General features: G+C 46.6%; 1 protein-coding gene across 1 annotated transcript in view; it reads left to right on the forward strand.

Moving 5' to 3' along the window:
* The first annotated feature begins 1,099 nt into the window (after positions 1-1,099).
* Positions 1,100-19,892, forward strand: part of GHRHR (growth hormone releasing hormone receptor) — a 37,359-nt gene continuing 18,566 nt past the window's right edge. Inside the window, exons 1-4 of the mRNA XM_083579927.1 lie at positions 1,100-1,502; positions 6,017-6,119; positions 8,229-8,336; positions 11,371-11,468. Coding sequence (XP_083436053.1) covers positions 1,452-1,502; positions 6,017-6,119; positions 8,229-8,336; positions 11,371-11,468 — 360 coding nt within the window. The 5' untranslated portion in view covers positions 1,100-1,451. The remainder of the gene's footprint in view (positions 1,503-6,016; positions 6,120-8,228; positions 8,337-11,370; positions 11,469-19,892) is intronic.

The raw sequence follows: 19,892 nt of genomic DNA on the forward strand, positions 1-19,892 counted from the left end.
CATTTCTGAGCACAAAGTGTTGGTGCTGACCTTTAAAGCCCTAAACGGCCTCGGTCCAGTATATCTGAAGGAGCATTTCCACCCCCATCATTCTACCCGGACACTGAGGTCCAGCACCGAGGGCCTTCTGGCGGTTCCCTCACTGCGAGAAGCCAAGTTACAGGGAACCAGGCAGAGGGCCTTCTCGGTGGTGGCACCCACCCTGTGGAACGCCCTCCCACCAGATGTCAAAGAGAACAACAACTACCAGACTTTTAGAAGACATCTGAAGGCAGCCCTGTTTAGGGAAGCTTTTAATGTTTGATTTATTACAGTATTTTAATATTTTTTTGGGAAACCGCCCAGAGTGGCTGGGGAAGCCCAGCCAGATGGGCGGGGTATAAATAATAAATTATTATTATTATTATTTGTCAGGGAACTGACATCGGAGCGCAGAGCGGAGGTAGGGCTCTCCGATGATGCAGGAGAAGGGACCAGCAGGGAGAGGGAGAATACTTCCATTGGGGAAGGAAATAAGCATGACACCAGGAAAGAAGGGGAGGAGGAAAGGTCTTCGGAGAGAGGGCTCCAAGACCCTTCCACAGGGTCCAGCGGGGAGAGCCCAGGACCTCCGCTGGCCACGCCCACTCTGCGCAGGAGACTTCCGCGCAGAGAGGCTAGGAGGAGACTTGGTGTCAAACAGCTTTTATGTTGGAAGAAGTTTAGGGAACGCCCACTGACGGATTCTGCCAGTGACTGAGACAGTCACCTTGTAAGGGCTGTCAAATCAGGGAAAGGTTTAGCTACCCCAACAGCTGGGAGCAGCTTGGAATTTACGCACAAGCAACCCCAATTCCCATTACATTATTATTATTATTATTATTATTATTATTATTATTATTATCTCTCAATGTTGTTGGACTCCAACTTCCATCAGGCCCATCCAACATAGCCGACGGTCATAGATGATGGGAGCTGTAGTCCAAAGCATCAGCCCACAGTATCAGGTTGGGAAAATTTGCTTTCCTTCTCCCTTCACCCATACCTCCAAACAATCCAGCTCCTTGCTTGGAACACCCACATTCCCAATTAATATGTTTCCTGCATGTGCAAGTTGATTGATTTGCATGAAAGCAGTCACCTTGAGCAGGTCTGTGCACATCTTTTGTGTTGTCGCTGTTTGCGTTGCATTTTTGAGGGACCCGTCAGCTCCCGTGGCAGTAATTGGCAGAGTTCTCTGAATGCACACAGGTGGAAGGCAAATCAATCGCAGCCAGGAGAGTTGCTAATAATATTGAGTCTCTCTCTCTTTCTCCACCACTCCCCCTCCTCACTTCCACTACACATATTCACCGGTTCTGTTGGTCATTTGTGTGCTTCAGATCAGCAGCAGGCAGTAGGGAGGAGAGAGGCAAGAGGCGAGAGGCGAGAGGGATGCTCAGAAGTGGGGGTGCCTCTCTAACTCCTGCAACATGAACTCGGGAAATATATGGATCTTCTTCCTGTTGACTCTGCCGTCTCTTGTAAGTAAACAGTCCAAAAGTCTTTTTGTCATTGTTCCCATGCATTTGTCCACTTCTGCTCGGATCAGATCCCTGTTTGATATCATGTCAATCTTTCTTTTGGCATTGATTTGGCAGAAGGTGCTCAGAGAAGGGCAGAGAAAGGTGCGCTAATGGGATTTCTTTTGACTGTCAAATTGCATCGCTTACCTGCGAATGTTTCCTGTGAACGCAAACTCTGACTTAGAGAGCTCCAGTTCTGTTTCTCAGAAGCACTAGGGATAAGAGGAATAAATGAGGAAATTTAAGGGCTTGTTCTGATTTAATGATGGGACAGAGCTTGGGAAACATTGTGTGGGGACGTAGTGGCAACTCTGTGTGATCTGTTGGTTTGTCGCCTTGAGTATTGCTTAAAATGTCTTGCTGAGTGGTCCCGGCATCTACGGATAGGCATGGAGATGCCCCAAACCCTGGACAGCTGCTACCAGTCAGTGTAGACAATTCAGAAAAGGGTGGATTGATGGTTTGGCCAGATTCCAGGCTGCCCTTCCAACTACCTCACCCCTTCCGGTATTCTGCTAAAGGTCACTCGTACATTATTTGAAATATAAATCAAGTAATCGGGGAAATGGCCAATCCTGTCTACAAAATCCACCTACGCTTTCCACTCCACCATCACCGTTTCCATCTGTGGCGAAGCAAATCTGGGAGAAAGAAATTCTCCAGTCAGTTAGCTTGCAAAAACTCCAGATACAGGTTCTCCTAATTTCAAAGTGTTCCCAAGATTTGCAGCTGTGGATAAATTGAGGATTGAAGGGGAGGGTGTATGTGATGGTTGTGAAAATATTCACAGTGGCAAGTTGCCATTTAAAACCCACTGCCAAAGCCTGAGGTCTGACTTCATTTAGAGTGAGCCTCAGAGCTTTGTTTCGGAAGCAAAATCTGAAAGATGCCCAAGAGAGTCCCAAAGTTTCAGTTCAACATATAAACTAAAAGCTTAATTCATGCGATGTTTTTCTGAAGCGCTGGGACGATCCATGTTTCCAAAAATATTGGCTCCCAGTTTGAATCCAGTGATTTTGCCTGAAGCTAGACTGAAGTGAGTCCTGATAACCCATCACCTCCAAGCCCATCTGAAGCTGTCCCACCAACCCCATTGATGAGCAAATCCATTAAAGGGGGTGTTAGCCATTGTTATCGGACACCTCCAAATCCAGGGAGGATTTTTTGAGGGTTTAAGCTCCTCACCCCACCCCCAGTTAGTCATAGTGTTGGAAACCTCTGCTCTGGCAATACAATGGTACCTTGGTTTAAGAACAGCTTAGTTTATGAACAACTTGGATTAAGAACGCTGCAAACCCAGAAGTCAGTGTTTTGGTTTGTGAACTTTGCCTTGGAAGCAGAACATGTTCTGCTTCCAAGGCAGAGTGTGTTCCATTTGTAAATTGAGTCCCCCGCTGCTATGGGAAAGCACACCTTGGTTTAAGAACGCTTTGGTTTAAGAACGGACTTCCAGAACGGATTAAGTTCGTAAACCAAGGTAAAGATAAAAGTACCCCTGACTTTTGGGTCCAGTCGTGGATGACTCTGGGGTTGCGGCGCTCATCTCGCTCTATAGGCCAAGGGAGCCGGCGTTTGTCCACAGACGGCTTCTGGGTCATGACTAAGCCGCTTCTGGCAAACCAGAGCAGCGCACAGAAACTCCGTTTACCTTCCCACTGGAGTGGTACCCTTTCCCCTCTCACGGAACTACAGTTCCTAGAGTTCCCTGGAAAAAGGGATCGGTTGTGAAATTCTCCCCATCCCTAATCTAGAGGCACCCAAAAGGTTTAGTATAGCACAGGCTCCCCTCTTGGGACAGTGTGTGGAGAGGGGGAGAAGCAGGCTCTTTTTACTTTCTTACAGAAATGAGAGGAGTGTGGCAAATAGAAGACTTGCAGTGGGTGAAGTATTTGCTATCTCCAGCCATGTATTTGGCTGAGGCCTCTTCATTAATGAAGAAGGCTGTGAATATGAATAGCGCATGCATTAGGGAATCATTGCCTTCTGCACTCTTTGTGACCCGAAAAAAATATATGATCCAGAGATCTGGAAACCTTGCTGAATATTTATCCTGCTGGTGTGGAAATGAGCTGAGCAGCATCAGCTAGGCCACCTGTCAAGTAGGTCGATTTCACCGTGTTTTGATTGTTCTGGGTCTCATTCTCTCCCGCCCCTTAACAAGAACAAATCAATGGGTTGTAGCATCAAGCCATGACTAGTCAAAAGAATCAGGAGCAGAGGCCAAAAGGAACGTTTGCAGCCATTTGCTGAATCCCAGAATGCAAGGGGGAAATAATAATAATAATAATAATAATAATAAGAAGAAGAAGAAGAAGAAGAAGAAGAAGAAGCAGAAGAAGCAGCAGCAGCAGCAGCAGCAGCAGCAGCAGCAGCAGCCACCCTGGGCGGCTTCAAAAAAATACAATAAAACATCAAACATTAGCAACTTCCCTAAACAGGGCTGCCTTCAGATGTCTTCTAAAAGTCAGGTAGTTGCTTATTTCTTTGACATCTGACGGGCGGGCGTTCCACAGGGCGGGTGCCACTACTGAGAAGGCCCTCTGCCTGGTTCCCTGTAGCCTCATTTCTCATAGGGAGGGAACTGCCAGAAGGTCCTCGGAGCTGGACCTCAGTGTCCGGGCAGAACGATGGGGGTGGAGATGCTCCTTCAGGTATACTGGGCCGAGGCTGTTTAGGGCTTTAAAGGTCATCACCAACACTTTTAATTGTGCTCAGAAATGTACTGGGAGCCAATGTAGGTCTTTCAGGACCGGTGTTATACAGTGGTACCTTGGGTTAAGAACTTAATTCGTTCTGGAGTCCGAGCCCGAGTCCCAGGCCATCACAGTAGACAATGCTGGGCTTGATGGAGTACTGTTTTGATTCTGCATAAGGCAGCATCCTTTGTGTTCCTAAAAGGTGGTGGTCTCCAGGAAGGAAAGGTTGCATAGCTCAGCTGGTTAGAGCCTGGTGCTGATAACACCAAGGTTGCAGGTTCGATACCCGTATGGGACAGCTGCACTGTAGGCAGTTGGAAGGGCTGTCTTTAGAATATATGGCGCTGGGGTGCAAAAAACTGCCCAGCGTCCCCAATTGGGGAGGGAGCAGGCCAAAGTTTTTGAGGTTTGTTTAGGGGGCAGCTCAGAGTTGTTCAGCTTTTGGGGGGGCGTGCAACTCTCTCCCATGCTGTGGGTGGGGAGAGGAGAGCAATCCCCACAGAGGCTTGGGAGAGAAGCTGTGTGCCTCGTGTGAGCAGTATGTGTGTGCCTCTTGATGGCCCACCAATCCCAGGAGCTCAGGAGGGTGGAGCCGGCCGGCTGCCTCAGTGCCTGCAGCAGAAAAGCCTGTGGCGCTCCAATGACCTCTGCTCCACTTGCCAGTGGCTGTCGGCTGGCCTGGCTCTTCAATCCCCGGATTCCAAATCTCTGCCCCGGACTCTCAGCCTGGTGCCCCTGAGAGCCTGGTGCCCGGGTGCCCCACACCCCTAGCGCCTATGGGTAAGCCGGCCCTGGCAGTTGGACTAGATGAGCCTTAGATTCCCTTCCAACTGTACAATTCTATGATTCTATGACATTTCCCCCTTTTTCTGAGCCCCAGATATACTTAACGTTGAGTCATTTATTCAGTAATAACTATTACATGTCACACCATTTTCAACAACTGAATGATGATTGACGTAGTGAACTGATGCAGGAAGTGCAAGGAAGAAGAGGGGAGGAATATATCACTCAAATGTTAATAGCATCACAAACAGCAAAGGCTGCAATCCTCACCCTACTTCCCTAAGAGTAAGTCCCATTGTATTCAGTAGGAGGGGCATTTGAGTAGACATGGGCGCTATACATGTAAAGCACTATCCTACCACTTAATAATAATAATAATAATAATAATAATAATAATTTATTTATACCCTGCACATCTGGCTGAGTTTCCCCAGTCACTCTGGGAGGCTCCCAATCAAGTGTTAAAAACAATACAGCGTGGCGCCACTACCGAGAAGGCCCTCTGTCTGGTTCCCTGTAGCCTCACTTCTCGCAATGAGGGAACTGCCAGAAGGCCCTCGGCGCTGGATCTCAGTGTGGCTTTAAACAGCCATAGGTCCCCTCCCAAAGAATCATGGGAAGTGTAGTTTCCTAAGGATGCTGAGAGATGTTAGGGGACTGCTATTTGCCTCACAGGGCTACAATTTCCAGAGCTACCAGGGAAGAGGGATTGACTGACAGAACACTTTGGGAATTGTAGGTTTAGGAGGTGAATAGGATCTCCTAACAACTCTCACCATCGTCTTTAACAAACTACAGTTCCCAGGTTTCTTTGCTGGGGGCAGCCATGGTTATTTAAAGTGGTATAATAATACTTCAGATGTATGGTGCAGATGGGACCGCTGTTAGGATTGTACTATAAGGAGGGGGTTTTTTGGTGGGGGTGCAGGGAGGGAAAGAAGGTGAGGTTGTATAAACGTGCCCAGCCTCTTATTTCTCCCCTGTTTCCAGGGTCTTGGAATGTCTCAAGCAGAATGCGAAGCTTTAACAGAATGGAAGAAAAATGAGACTGAATGCCTCAAGGAGATTCGGCACCACATGAATGAAACAGCAGGTACCTTAGAAGAAGTAGTGTTTGGATCTCTGGAGAGGCATTGGATGTCTCAAGGTTGGGAAATTTCATGCCTTGGGACCCCCAGACCTCCAATCTAGCTCTTGACGCTCACCCAAGCCATGCCCCTCACCACTTCTGCTTCACACCCTCCTTAAGTGTCCTTTGTTTGGCTGAAACAACATGTCCTCAAACTCTGATCATGCCTTTCACTTGCAGGGATGGAGGGCAGAGAGGGGTGTGCAAGTAGCACACATGTATCTATTTTAGAGAGATGTAGTCAGCATTGAGGGACGCAGGTGGCGCTGTGGGTTAAACCACAGAGCCTAGGGCTTGCAGATCAGAAGGTCGGTGGTTTGAATCCCCGTGACGGGGTGAGCTCCCGTTGCTCAGTGCCTGCTCCTGCCAACCTAGCAGTTTGAAAGCACGTCAAAGTGCAAGTAGATAAATAGGTACCGCTCCAGCAGGAAGGTAAACCGCATTTCCGTGCGCTGCTCTGGTTTGCCAGAAGCGGCTTAGTCATGCTGGCCACATGACCTGGAAGCTGTACGCTGGCTCCCTCGGCCAATAAAGTGAGATGAGTGCCGCAACCCCAGAGTTGTCCGTAACTGGACGTAATGGTCAGGGGTCCCTTTACCTAGTCAGCATTAAGGTGTTGGGCCACAGTTGTGTAGCCTGTGTTTTGCTTAGGTCCTGGAGCCTGGTGTTACCTTCATTCACTTTGCAGTTTGATTACTAACTTTCACCTGGTGCGGGAACACCCTTTAATATAGTTTGGGTGTTTCAAGGGATCCAGAATGAGGCTGCCTGGTTACTGGTTGGGGTGAACTTCAGTGAGTACATTACATCAGTTGCACAAAACGTAAAGGTAGAGCCGGGATTTCATAAGGGAAATCCCAATGTCCATATTAGAGCAAACCCTTGATTTTAGGCCAGCCAAAATGCCACAAAATAGTGCACAAGCTTCCTAGTTCTGCAGAGTTCTCCATCAGGCTAGGTATTTAAAAACCCAAACATGAGAAAAAAAGGGGGGAAAGAGGAGGCCAGTATCCTGTTTTCACAGTGTGGCCAAACAGATGCTTGCTGGACTTGAGCACTCTCTCCTTACGTGGTTTCCAGCAGTATTCCAGTTGGTATACAGAAGCAGAGATGCCTCCAACCACATCACATCCGTCCTGGCTAGTAGACATTGATAAGCTTACCCTCTGTGAGTTTGTCTCAACATCTTCAAAAGCCATCCAGCTTGGTGGCCATCACTGCCTCCTGAAAGAGCACGTTCCGTAGTTTTACTATTTTTATAGTTTAACTTAAAAATGGGAAATGGAAGAAAAGGCAGCTGGAGTCACTCCATCCAATGACGTCTGCATTTGATAAGTTCTAAGAAGGAATGAGGGAGCAGCCAGGAGACATTCAAACAGAGCATTTCATGTGTTTACAGGTTTCACCAAAACTCTCTGGGAAGAATTTCCCCAAACCTAAAGCATCTGAAAGTGTCTCATTTGAATGGCTCCTAGCTCCTCCCACATTCCCTCTTAAAGTCATACCTCGTGTTGCATTTGCTTCAGGTTGAGCATTTTCAGGTTGCATCCCACGGTGACCCAGAAGTACTGGAAAGGGTTGCTTCTGGGTTTCACCACTCATGCATGCACAGATGCTCAAAATAATGTCACGCGCATGCACAGAAGCAGCGAATCGTGACCCACGCACTTGCAGACGTGGGTTGTGTTGTGCTCAGGTTGTGAACGAGGCTCTGGAACAGATCCTGTTCACAATCAGAGGTCCACTGTATATGGACGGCTTAACTAATACCAAGAGCCTTTTCTATCCCCCCACCCCCACCCCTTGTGGTCCTGTCCCCACCACCAACGTCTAGCCTGATAATAACTTCTGGGTCCTTGAAAGTATGCTGTTTTGAGACATTTTGGTTGAGATGCCTTCTAATGGATTTAGGCATATTATAGCCATGATATTGAAGGAGTTCCAGAGGCTACAAATCAGCCTCTGGGCTCAGTTCAAGGCACTGGGATAATCCTATTTGCTTTTTCATTCTCATTTCCAAGCATGGCGAAAATATGTGAGATTTCAAAGTGCCTTTTCCCCTCCCTTTGAAAGGTTGCAAGAGAATATGGGACCAACTCCTGTGCTGGCCGGATACAAATGCTGGACAAACCCTCACCTTTACCTGCCCGGGCATCCTTCTCCACTTCACAAAGCATCCAGGTGAGGGCACTGTAGCTTGCCATGACCCTCGTTATGTTGATTTGTTCCTAGGCATTATTTAAAACTGTCCTTAACCCTTTGCATATTGTTACCTGAGGTATCGTTTTCGGTAATTCCCCCCAATGTTTCGAAGAACACTGTCTCCAGTGAAACTTCTGCTTTTTCGCAGAAGTGACATACCGCATTTTTCGCTCCATAAGACGCACCTTTTTCCTCTTAAAACGTAAGGGGAAATGTCTGTTCATCTTATGGACTGAATGTGTGGTTGATTGCTGGCTCCCTTTCCGGCCCCTTGCCGCCTTGCCCAGGCCTCCATTGTTGAATGTTCTGCAGATGGAGGCTGTTTGTTCCCCCAGCTACATGTGACTGGCTGATTAGATTATCTGTCTGGAAAGTGTAGAAACGGCTTACTTTCCTTTCCTAAAGAAGCTGCGGAACTGTGAGTTGAACCCCATAAAAACAGGATTTTTTTCCCTTTGCAAAGTAAGCTCAACAACTTTGAGCTGATCCTCAAAAAGGGGGCTTTTCCTCTTTGCAAAAGAATCTGCACAATTTTGAGCTGATCCTCCCCAAAACAGGGCTTTCCCCCTTTCCTCCTCTAAAAACTAGGTGTGTCTTATGGTCAGGTGCATCTTATGGAGCAAAAAATACAGTAAATGGTAGGGGTTCCTCAAGTGTTGTAATGAGCAGCAGAGACACACAGTTTGCAAGAGAACAGGACTCAGAAGAGGCAGTTTAGAACTGAGAGAATCCCATCTTACATTTTTCCCTGTCGGGTTGGCTCCCATAACCCTACTGGATTCCTACCAATCCAAATGGAAAACTACACTATACAAAAAGCTAAGAGGCTTGGGGTTTTCCCCACAGGCCCTGATAGCTGTCGGTTATGAGAAAGCTAGAGCAATAATACACCAGCAAATTTGGGATGTGGAACTGCAATGTCACATGAGTGAGATAAACAAACACCCAGCAATAAAAGTTGCGTGGCGAGTCCCCCCCCCCCCAGGAGAAATAAAGACACAGGACACCAAGTATTAGGTTAATGGGCGAATTAGGCCACAACTTTATTGATTCCAGGAATGAGCGGTATTGGCTTAGGCATTGGTCCTGTCGACTAGCCGGCTTCAGCCCGATTGCATGAAGACCAGCAAGGGTTAACACTAGTAGAGGGAGTCAGCTGGCGTGGTGAAAAGAGGGCGGGCCCTGGCCGTGCCGACCCTAAATAGGGCAGGCCATGCCTCCCCAGTCACCCAATTGGCTGGCTGGGTAGATGACGCGGCCGGGATTCCCCTGGTCTCGCGGGGGCGGGGCGTGACGCCCGCACCCCCACCTCCTCAGCAATAAATTTGTCAAAATTACAAATACCTAAATACAGACGGTTGTTTATCCTCTCTAGATTCAACGTGCTGCCATCTGCCTTATTGCAGGGCTGATTTGAGGGTAAACCATACACGGAACGAGTCTGCCCCTGCGGCTTGATGGAGGAAGAAACTGTCTCTCATGCCTTGTTAGGCTGTCATTTCTATGGGGATATACGCTTGGCACTTATCATCCCTGCTATACAAAAATCTCCAAATGGGTCCGAACTTCAGTGCCTAAAATCTCTGGTAGAGGACAAGGATCCAAAGATCATGCTAAGGGTGGCCAAATTCTGTGCGACTGCCATAAAACTTAGGGAACAAGCTGTGCTACCATAATGACTAAGGCCTTAAATCATTTCTGGCGTAATGCCATCTGAGCCTGGGGCTTTGGTCGTTTTCAGTTGGATGAGAGTGGAGGCTAGCATTTGCTTAATATCAATATACAAATGGCTGACATTGAATCTGCTCCCCCGAGGGATAGCCCCACTGACCCTCTGTGACCAATTCCAGTCAGACTGGCAGACTGCAGTTCTGAACACCCTCCCGAAACTGGGTTTTGCCCCTCAAGCCCTTCTAAGTCTGGGCCTGGACCAGGCAAAAGCCACGGTCAGGCAAAGAATATTAGATACCGAGAGACAACAGGACTGCGCAAGGTGCCCCGACTATAAAATTGGAGAAATCGAGAGATACATAGCTGCACCGGCAGCATATCTCTTCTTTCTCGTATCTAGAAATGCAAGAAGGGCATTTCATACACTCGCCAGAAGCTCGGCTCTTCCCTCGCCGGTCCTGAATGGAACCTTCAGAAAAGTCCCCTATGCCCAGAGACTTTGCACCTGTCCATAGGAAGCCCAGAACACTTGTTCTTTAAATGTCCCTTTTATGAAGAGGCACGCAGTAAGTTCATTGATCCCCTACTGGTGAGGCTCACCGACCTCCCGCAAAAGCAAAAATTTGACCTTTTGCTGTTAGGCAAAGACCAGAAGAAGACCTGGATGGTCGCCAGATTCTGTGTGCAAATCTGTAGACGCAGACCATCGCCCAACTCAAAATAGTCCAGTATGACAATCCCCAAACCCGGTACCATGGGTGACTCTGAGTCAACTTCCTGGGATAGTTTATTGTTGCACAGTGTGTCTAAATTTATTGTTGTACATTGTTTTAATTGTCTGTTTTAACCATATTTGCATATCAGTTTCTAATACTGTGAGTGTCCTCTATTTCAGAGGCTTCTACTCTGCAGCCTCTTACAGTTGTTTTAACTGTGAGTCTTTTAGATCTTATGCTCTTACAGTTGTTTTACCTGAATGTTTTATTTGTTTTTAGATTTTATCTGTTTTAATTATCAGTTTTTGTTTTTTATCCACTTAATATTCTATTCTCTGACTGCTGGTCTATGACTGTAATAAACTGATTGATTGATTGATTGATTGATTGACTTAAGGGCTTAAATGAAAATTTTTAGGTTATATTTTAGCGATTAAGATTTAACTTATATATTTTTAACTGCTGCTATATCTGTATTGTCCCTGTTATACCCAATTGCAAATTCAGATGTATCCCTATTGTGTTTTATGACTTCCTTGATATTTTATGTGAGCTGGAACTGGTCTATGACCGAAATAATAAATTCATCTTACATTTCTGACTTCTTTCCCCCTTGTTGTTCACAGGCTCAGTGAAAAGAAGCTGCACAGCTCAGGGCTGGTCTGAACCATTTCCTCCCTATTCCACAGCATGTCCAGTGGAAGATGAGGTTACTCTTTATGAGGTGGGTAGAGCTGAATAAGTACCTCAGAATGATACACCCTGGTATTTGGGAGGCAGGGGGAAGGCAAGGTGGAAGGGGGCAACTTCTTCAGGAGATCAATGCTTCTTGCGATTAGGTAGAGCATGATGGATGGCAAAGAATGGTGCCTCAAAAAGTTGGCATTGAATTAACTCTGCAGTTCAAGTTTCTTTGCTGATAGGGGATCTCTTTGCTGGCCCTGGGGGTAACCCGTGAAACGCGGTCCAGGACCAGACCAGAATCCAGAGGTTCCACTTGGAGTCAGTCAGACAGGGCCAAGGCAGGACACGAGGCAGGAAACCAGGCAAGGACAGGTACAGGATCTCAGGCAGGATCTGGTATACAACAATGTTGCTCCTGCAACCTGGGGCAGGGTCCGACAGCCTTTTATCTTTGTCTGGGTAGCGGCCGGTCCTGATCCCCTGGCGACTCACCTCCCTGTTTCGTCTGAAGGTGAGGACTCCTCCTGCGAGTACTCAGGTCTCTCCTTTTCTCAGACCTCAGTCTCTGCAGCTCGGGAGATGTTGGTGGGTTACTAGACCCAGAGGCCGCCTCAGCCTCCCCTGACCCAACCAGTAGTGGAGCAGCTGTAAGTGATGGCTCAGCTGAAGGCAACGAGGTAATCCCCGCACCTGGAGCCAGGGCAGCCTCAGGCCCCTGACTCGGCCCCGCTGGTGTTTGTTGCAGGGCAACCTGTACAGACTGGGACTCTTCAGGATCAGGCCCCAGACTTGGTTCAGATGATGCCTGAGGCAAAGGATCCGGTGCGGACTGAGTCTCCTCTGGTTCCGAGTCCGAGCCCGAGTCCCAGGCCATCACAATATCTTGGACTGGCACACCTTTCAAGTCAGGGAAGGACTCTTCCTCCTACTATTTGGGTACCACACTTAACGTGTTTCTTTGTTGTTGTTTAGTCGTCTTAGTCATGTTCGATTCTCCATGACCCCATGAACCAGTACGTGCCTTGGAAACTCACTTTCTTCTCAAAGCTTCTCCTTATTTATGTCCATGGAGTTTTCTTGTCAAAATACTGAAGTGGTTTACCAGTTCCTTCTCCAGGTGGATCACATTTAGTCTAAACTCTCAGCTAGGACCTGTGCATCTTGGGTGGCCCTGCACGGCATAGCTCATAGCGTCTTGGAGTTATCCAAGCCCCTTCACCACAACAAGGCAGTGATCCATGAAGGGGAACGTATTTCTTACATCCCCCCATTTCTTCCAAGAAATTCAGAATAGGGTTCGTTGAGTGTGATCATTTCCTGTTTCTCTTCTTTCAAATTTCAGGTTCTGTTCTCCACATTTCCACACCTGTATGCAATTTATTTTCATCAAAACCCGTCAGATTTTAGTGTCACTTTCTAATATACACTTTTGTTTTTCAAAACAATTTTCCATAACATGATGATTTTGTGTGTGTTATATGTGTTCTTGTACACAGTACTTGGCAGGAAAACGACATTCCAAAATTCCAAGAAATGTTAATTTTGAAGGATGGCTGAATTTTGGCCCACATATTGCTTTGGGAAGTGTGGATTTGGTCAGTTCTGAGTTAAATGTGAACTGAATCAAATTTATCCCTCTAGTTCAGGGTGGTGTACATGGTTTGACAGAGAGAAGGGGAGCGGGGAGAAAGAGAGAGAGAGAGAAATTGGCTTAGGTTCACAGTTGAGTGTGACTTTGAAGCTCTCCCAGTGCTCCCCCCCCCCATTTTTTTTATTGGTTTTCACAACATTATAAATAAACAAACACATAAGACAAACAAACATAAATCATAGCCTTATTGAAAATTACACTTGTTAACATTGTTAAGTGACTTCCTCGATTCCCCTTGGTTGAATTTCATTGCATGTTCTTTTAACGGTTTTCCAAATCACAGTTCTTATAAAATTTAACCTAAACATTAACATCCTTAGATCTTCACATTATGAATTTAAACATATTAATTTGACACTTAACATAAATAAAATCCTTAGCCAATTAAGTATCCTCAAGCTGTTTTCAGTTAATTTAATTTAACCCATTTAACTAAGTAATCATTAAATTTAATCCACTCTTCCTGATACTCCTGATACTCGGCTAGCTCCAAAAAATCCATCATCTTCATCTGCCATTCTTTTAGAAGATGTCCCAGTGCTGTTGGACTTTAACTCCTGTCATCCCTGACTGCTGGGTATGCTGGCTAGGCCTGTTGAGAGTTGAAGTCCAAATACATATAGAGGTCCATAAGCCCCACTTTCCTGATCTAGCCACTACACTGCTTTGGCATTAAATTGCTACCATTCAAAAGGAGTGCTCAGTTTGGCTTCTGAGTCAAGAGTCTAGAAAGGCACCACCCTGCCTTCTCCCTAACCCAGGCCTCTGGTCCAAGTCCCCAACATATTCTGAGTAGCCCTACAAGGGCTACTACTCAGCTTCAGCACCACTGGTGTCAGGGAACCAGCGGACAGCTCCCTGTTCTGCTCTGTTGTAAACATCAAAGGCCTTGCTGGTGTGAACGATTCCCAGCTCTACCAGCCTCAAGTCTGTGGGAATGCTGTGGATAGTAGGAGAGGATATACTGATTAAATATGATCCTTCCTCACTTACACTAGTGAGCTAGTAGCAGAGCACATTCCCTGTACATCACAGGAAGCTAGTTGCTAGATTCGCTAGAATCCCTTGAGTTAAGCAATCCAGTCTGGCTTGTCCAGATTGGATTTGTTCCTTGTAAATTTCCCTTTAAGGTAAAGGGACCCCTGACCATTAGGTCCAGTCACGGACGACTCTGGGGTTGTGGTGCTCATCTCGCTTTATTAGCTGAGGGAGCCGGCAGACAGCTTCCGGGTCATGTGGCCAGCATGACTGAGCCGCTTCTGGAGAACCAGAGCAGTGCACGGAAACGCCGTTTACCTGCCCGCAGGAGCGGTACCTATCTGTCTACTTGCACTTGAAGTGCTTTCGAACTGCTAGGTTGGCAGGAGCAGGGACCGAGCAACAGGAGCTCGCCCCATCGCGGGGATTTGAACCGCTGACCTTCTGATCGCAAGCCCTAGGCTCTGTGGTTTAACCCACAGAGCCACCCACGTCCCTTAAACTTTCCCTTTAAGTTTAACTCCTTTTACTCCCTTTAACTCCTTTAACTCCCTTTAACTCCCTCTTTAAAACAATAATGACACAACAGTCTTCTATTAAAAGTAATAATAAGTTTACTTACATTCAGTTCACAGTATGACCCCTGAAGGCAGGCTTTATCTTGTAGTTACAGAAGAGAGTGTGGGTTCAACTCATGTGGTGAATGAGCCCATGTGCTGCTGGCTGAGGACCACCAGACAGCATAAGGGCATCAGGAAGAGTCAAGAGAGAGGAGGAGGGAAGATGGCTGTGTGACTGGCCCTTTTGTAGGGTCTGCCAGCGTAACGCCCACCTACCCAGTCACACGCAGGGGGAGGATGCTCCAGACCAGGTGAGACAGGAGGTCCTCCTGGCTGGAGCAACACTCCCCTGTGTGTCCATTCTGGCCAAACAGGAAATGTTGTATTTGACTGCTCCAGTGATGTTACATCCCACAAAGTCTGGGCCACTTCCTTGGTTTTGTACCAGGGTTGGGAAGCTGCTGCCATCCAGATATTGCAGGTTTTCTCATCCTTGACCATCATCCACATGAGCTGTGGTTAGTGTGACACCTGGAGGGCTTTCCCCAGCCATGTTTTATATTTTTGTTGAACAAAGCAGCATACCTTTCCTGTCCTGTGGAAGACTGGTCTTCATGCTTCTTTTATATCTTTCATCTGCCCATCTCCAACTTCTCTTCAGAGGTTTGGGCCACTCCTACACATTTGCTCCAGACTAATAGTGGCAGAGCTCTGTTTGGGAAGGAAAGCCCTGTTGCTTAGCAACCATCTTGGGAGCCCCCTGGTGCTTGCTGATGCTTCTAGGTTATGAGCTCAGTGGTGTTCCTGCCTCCTCTGAGGTTTTGAAGACTAAAAAATCATCTCTAATAATTGCTGTTTTCGAAGCAGGCTGCAGGGAGGGATGTTGAGGTTCAAAACCGTTTGGTTGTTCAGTGTAGAGTGTTAGGCTAAAGGCAAGCTGCAAAAGCCCACGCTGGTGGAAAACAAGGTTTTGTTTGCCAGCAAATCTGCTTCGAAGGGGAAGGCCAGGTTTATTGTTGACTCTGCGGCCACGCGCCATCTCACCAAAGACCGCCATCTGTTTGTCTCCTTCACACCTCAAGATGGAGAGGTCCAGCTGGCTGATGGAAGGACTTTGCAAGCTACAGGAGTTGGGACTGTGAAACTTGAAGGTCTGCATACTACCATTAGTAATGTTCTTTTTGTTCCAGGAGCTGTGGACAATTTGCTTAGTGTCCCACAGCTAAATCGGCGTGGTTTTGAGATTACATTCAAGAGGAATGTCTGTGTCATCAGAAAAGGCAAAGAGGACTTTTTGCATGCAAAGTTGTTGGATGGTTTGTTCTGTCTAACTTATGATGATGTTGCTGTGTCTAATGCTGATTCTTGTTGTGTTGCACAAACTAACAAGGTTCTTCATGCAGGATGCATTCATGATGCACATCGAAGATTTTGTCACCTCTCTTGGCAAGCGCTAGCCAAGATGCCTGGGTTGGTTGAAGGTTTGGACATCAAACCTTGTAAATTTCACATGAAGTGTGTATCTTGTGCAGAGAACAAGGTGAAGGTTGCTCCAAAAGGCAAGGAGTCTAGCAGGCAGGCTTCCAAACCCTACCAGCTAGTTCACGCAGACCTGGTAGGTCCTCTAGCGCCCTCTTTGGGAGGGGCAAGGTACTTCATGGTTCTAATTGATTCTTTTTCCAGGTATGTTCATGTGTTTATGCTCGAGCAGAAATCGCAAGCATTTCCTAGGTTCAAGGCATTCTGTGCTTGGTTGGAGAATGCTCATGGTAAACGTATTGGCTGTCTGTTTACTGATCGGGGCGGGGAGTTCACTTCTCAGCAGTTTGAAGCTTTCCTGACTGAGAAGGGAATCCTGCATGACTTGTCAACGCCTAGATCGCCATGGATGAATGGGCTTGCGGAGAGAGCAAATCAAACGTTGCTGCAAGGAATAAAAACCTTGTTGCATGATGCCAACCTCCCTGAGAAGTTTTGGGGGGAGGCTCTCTCGAATTTTGTTTACACTTTTAATCGCAGACTGTCATCACCTATTGGCTGCACTCCCTATGAGAAAATGTTTGGTAAGAAACCTAACACCAAGCACTTGAGAATCTTTGGTTCTGACATGTGGGTACACACCCCACAAAGCAACAAGCTTGGGAAGCGTGGGGCACATGGTTTGTTCATGGGGTACGATAAAGGTGCATACAGAGTATGGATGACTAACTCAAAATCCATAAAGTTCACAAGGAGTGTTGAGTACAATCCTAAGTGGGGGGAAAATGTGGGAATTTTCCAGAGTTACCCAGAGGAGGATGAAGGTGATGTGAAGAAAGCAGATCATGCTGAGAAAGCTGAGGAAACTGAGGATGATGATGATGATGATGATCAGAGTTTGGATTCCAGTTCAGTGGGCGGCGCTGCTGCTGCTGTCAGTGACAGTGATGACACAGCAGACTACAAGAGCGCAAAGGCCTCAGTCAGACCATCTGATGCGTCTGACAATGAACTGGAAGAACCACTGTTCACCATTGGTCACTTTTCTCCTAAGAAGGAGGAGATGAGTCCAGAAGACTTGCGTCTAGTTCGCAGGTCTGAAAGGGCGACCAAAGGCAAACCTCCAAAGAGATTTGCTGATGAGTTTGCTAAGACAGCAACTGCTGTTCTTAGTAGCTCAGAGAAGGTGTGGGAACCTTCAAGCTTCAAAGAGGTCCAGGAGTTAACCTCTAAAGATGCTGAGCCTTGGCTTAATGCCATGAAGGCTGAAGTTGATTCCTTGAACAGGAACCAGACTTGGGAGCTGGTACCGGTAGTCCCAGGGATGAGACTGGTTGGCAGCAAATGGGTCTTCAAGGCCAAGACAGACCAGAATGGCAAGGTTGTCAGACACAAAGCCAGATTGGTTGCCAGAGGTTTTTCACAGGTACCAGGGCAGGATTACCACGAGACCTACTCACCCACGGTCAAATATGAGAGCATTCGGCTGATGCTCAAGATCGCTGCGGAGGAGAAACTGCATGTTTCCCATCATGACATAAATACAGCTTTTTTGTACGGAATTTTGGCGGAGGAGCTGTACATGCTTCCACCTGACGGGATGCAGATACAGAAGGGAATGGTCTGTAAACTGCGGAAATCCTTATATGGTCTCAAGCAGAGTGCCAGGTGTTGGAACACAAAACTCACTGAAACGTTGCTTTCTCTAGGTTTTCACCAGGGCAAAGCTGATCCGTGTGTGTTTGTCAAGGAGGAGGGGCAAAACAAACTGTATTGTTTATGTTTTGTTGATGATCTTCTGATGTTTTGGAAGAATCAGGCTTTCTACCAAAGCACCCTAGCTCAGCTGAAGGAGCACTTTGACATGAAGGATCTTGGTGAGGTATCCAACTATCTTTCTCTGCAGGTGGAGAGGGACCAAGCAGGTAATTTTCTGGTACACCAAACACAGAAAATTGCTGATGTATTAACCAGGTTGAATTTGGTTGATGCAAACCCAGCAGACACACCGATGGTGACAGGTTACCAGGTAGACAGTACTGCTGAAGCGTTTTCTGACACAACGCTGTACAGATGCATTCTAGGCAAGTTGAATTTCATTGCTAGATGTTCAAGACCTGACATTGCTGTAAGCACTAACCTGCTTAGCAGACATGCTAACAATCCTACTGTTCAGGATTGGAAAGCTCTGAAGCGCATAGCCCGGTATTTGAAAGGGACTATGCACTACAGGCTGAGGTTCACCAGTCAGAAGACTGGAGGTCTTGAAATCTTTGCAGATGCAAGTTTTGGAAGTGACACCACGGATGGTACAAGCACTTCTGGAGTATGCTACATGTACAACCACTGCCTGTTTGACTGGTTGTGCAAAAAGCAGACGACAGTTAGCCTAAGTTCCTGTGAAGCAGAACTCAATGCTCTGTCATTTTCACTCATGGATTGTGAATGGTTGATGCAACTGTTTAAGGACATTGGGGTTTCTGTGAAATGTCCTATACAAGTGTATCAAGACAATAGATCTTGTTTGGCTTTGCTGAACTCGGAGAGTTGCAAGCAAAGGACCAAGTACTTGCAGATTAAGCTACATCGTGCAAGAGAGTGTATTCAGAAAGGACTCATTCAAGTGTCCTACATGCCAGGAAATGAAATTCCTGCTGATCTGTTGTCTAAGGTTGTTAACAGAGAACAACTGAAGGTTTACGCACAAAGGTTGCAATTGGGTTGAACCACAGGTACTACAGGTTACACGGAAAGGGGGAGGATGTTAGGATATTTCCGTTCCACCTTAAAAGGAGCAGGATGTTTGTATAACAGCCTGCGTAAGTTCCTGTCTCACAGGATGTTTATGCTATATGTTCCTTTCGTTTTCGTCTGTTTTGCCTGAGCAGTCGGAGCAGACGGTCATGTCTTCTTTTGTTCTGACCAACGCCAAATAAACTGTAAATATGCATGTTCTGCTCTCATGCTGTGCAACTTCTTGCTGTGTGAATTCTGCTGTTTAAAGTGTGCTCAAAGCCAGAGGCTTAGTGTCGCTAAATTGCTGATACTGCGAGACTACGGGAGGTCGATGGATCGTCCGGCACTGAGCTTGGCAGCTTCAGATGGACTCTATCTCCCTGGCAGTATCCCAACATAGAGCACACAATATTTCTGAAGATTTGTTGGAATCTATACCTGAACAATTTCAGGAGCTTATGCTTGCTTGGCCCAGATTGTTCATTGGTTTATAGCATGAGAACTGTGGGTTCAAGCCCCACGTTGAGTTTTATTCGATGAACCTCATGGTCCCTTCCAACTCTACAATTCTACAATTCTGTGATTCTATGGTATTTGTTTTTACCGTTCCACTATTTTATAATTATATGCTCTGTTCATGTGGGTTGTTGTTTTTGCTTTTTTTTAACCTAGTAGTTTCAATATTTAATTGTTTGCTGGAAACCCTCCGGGGCCAAAGAGTGGGATGGCGGCAGTAAACAAACAAACAACCACAAAGGAAAGATTATCCACAGTGGTCTGAAAGGCACACTGTGTTCCCTGTTCAAAAGCGCACATCTTTTTCCAAGCAGTAGAATGGAAATCTGAATTATTGTTGTGGCTCACACGTGTTATTGTTGTCTGCCATTTGCTTATAATTGACCATTAAGCCTCAAATCTGCTTTCTATTTGCAATATTTCAATGCAACGGGAAGTGGGTAGTGTTTTGGAACAGTAGCTAAAGCCCACAGAGAATTGTTAGTTATTTAAAAGCATTTATTTTCTTTTAAAAAAAAATACTTACAAAGTTAGCAAAAAGAAA

Source organism: Podarcis filfolensis (assembly GCF_964270895.1).
Source record: "Podarcis filfolensis genome assembly, chromosome: 12".
Lineage (NCBI taxonomy): Eukaryota > Metazoa > Chordata > Lepidosauria > Squamata > Lacertidae > Podarcis > Podarcis filfolensis.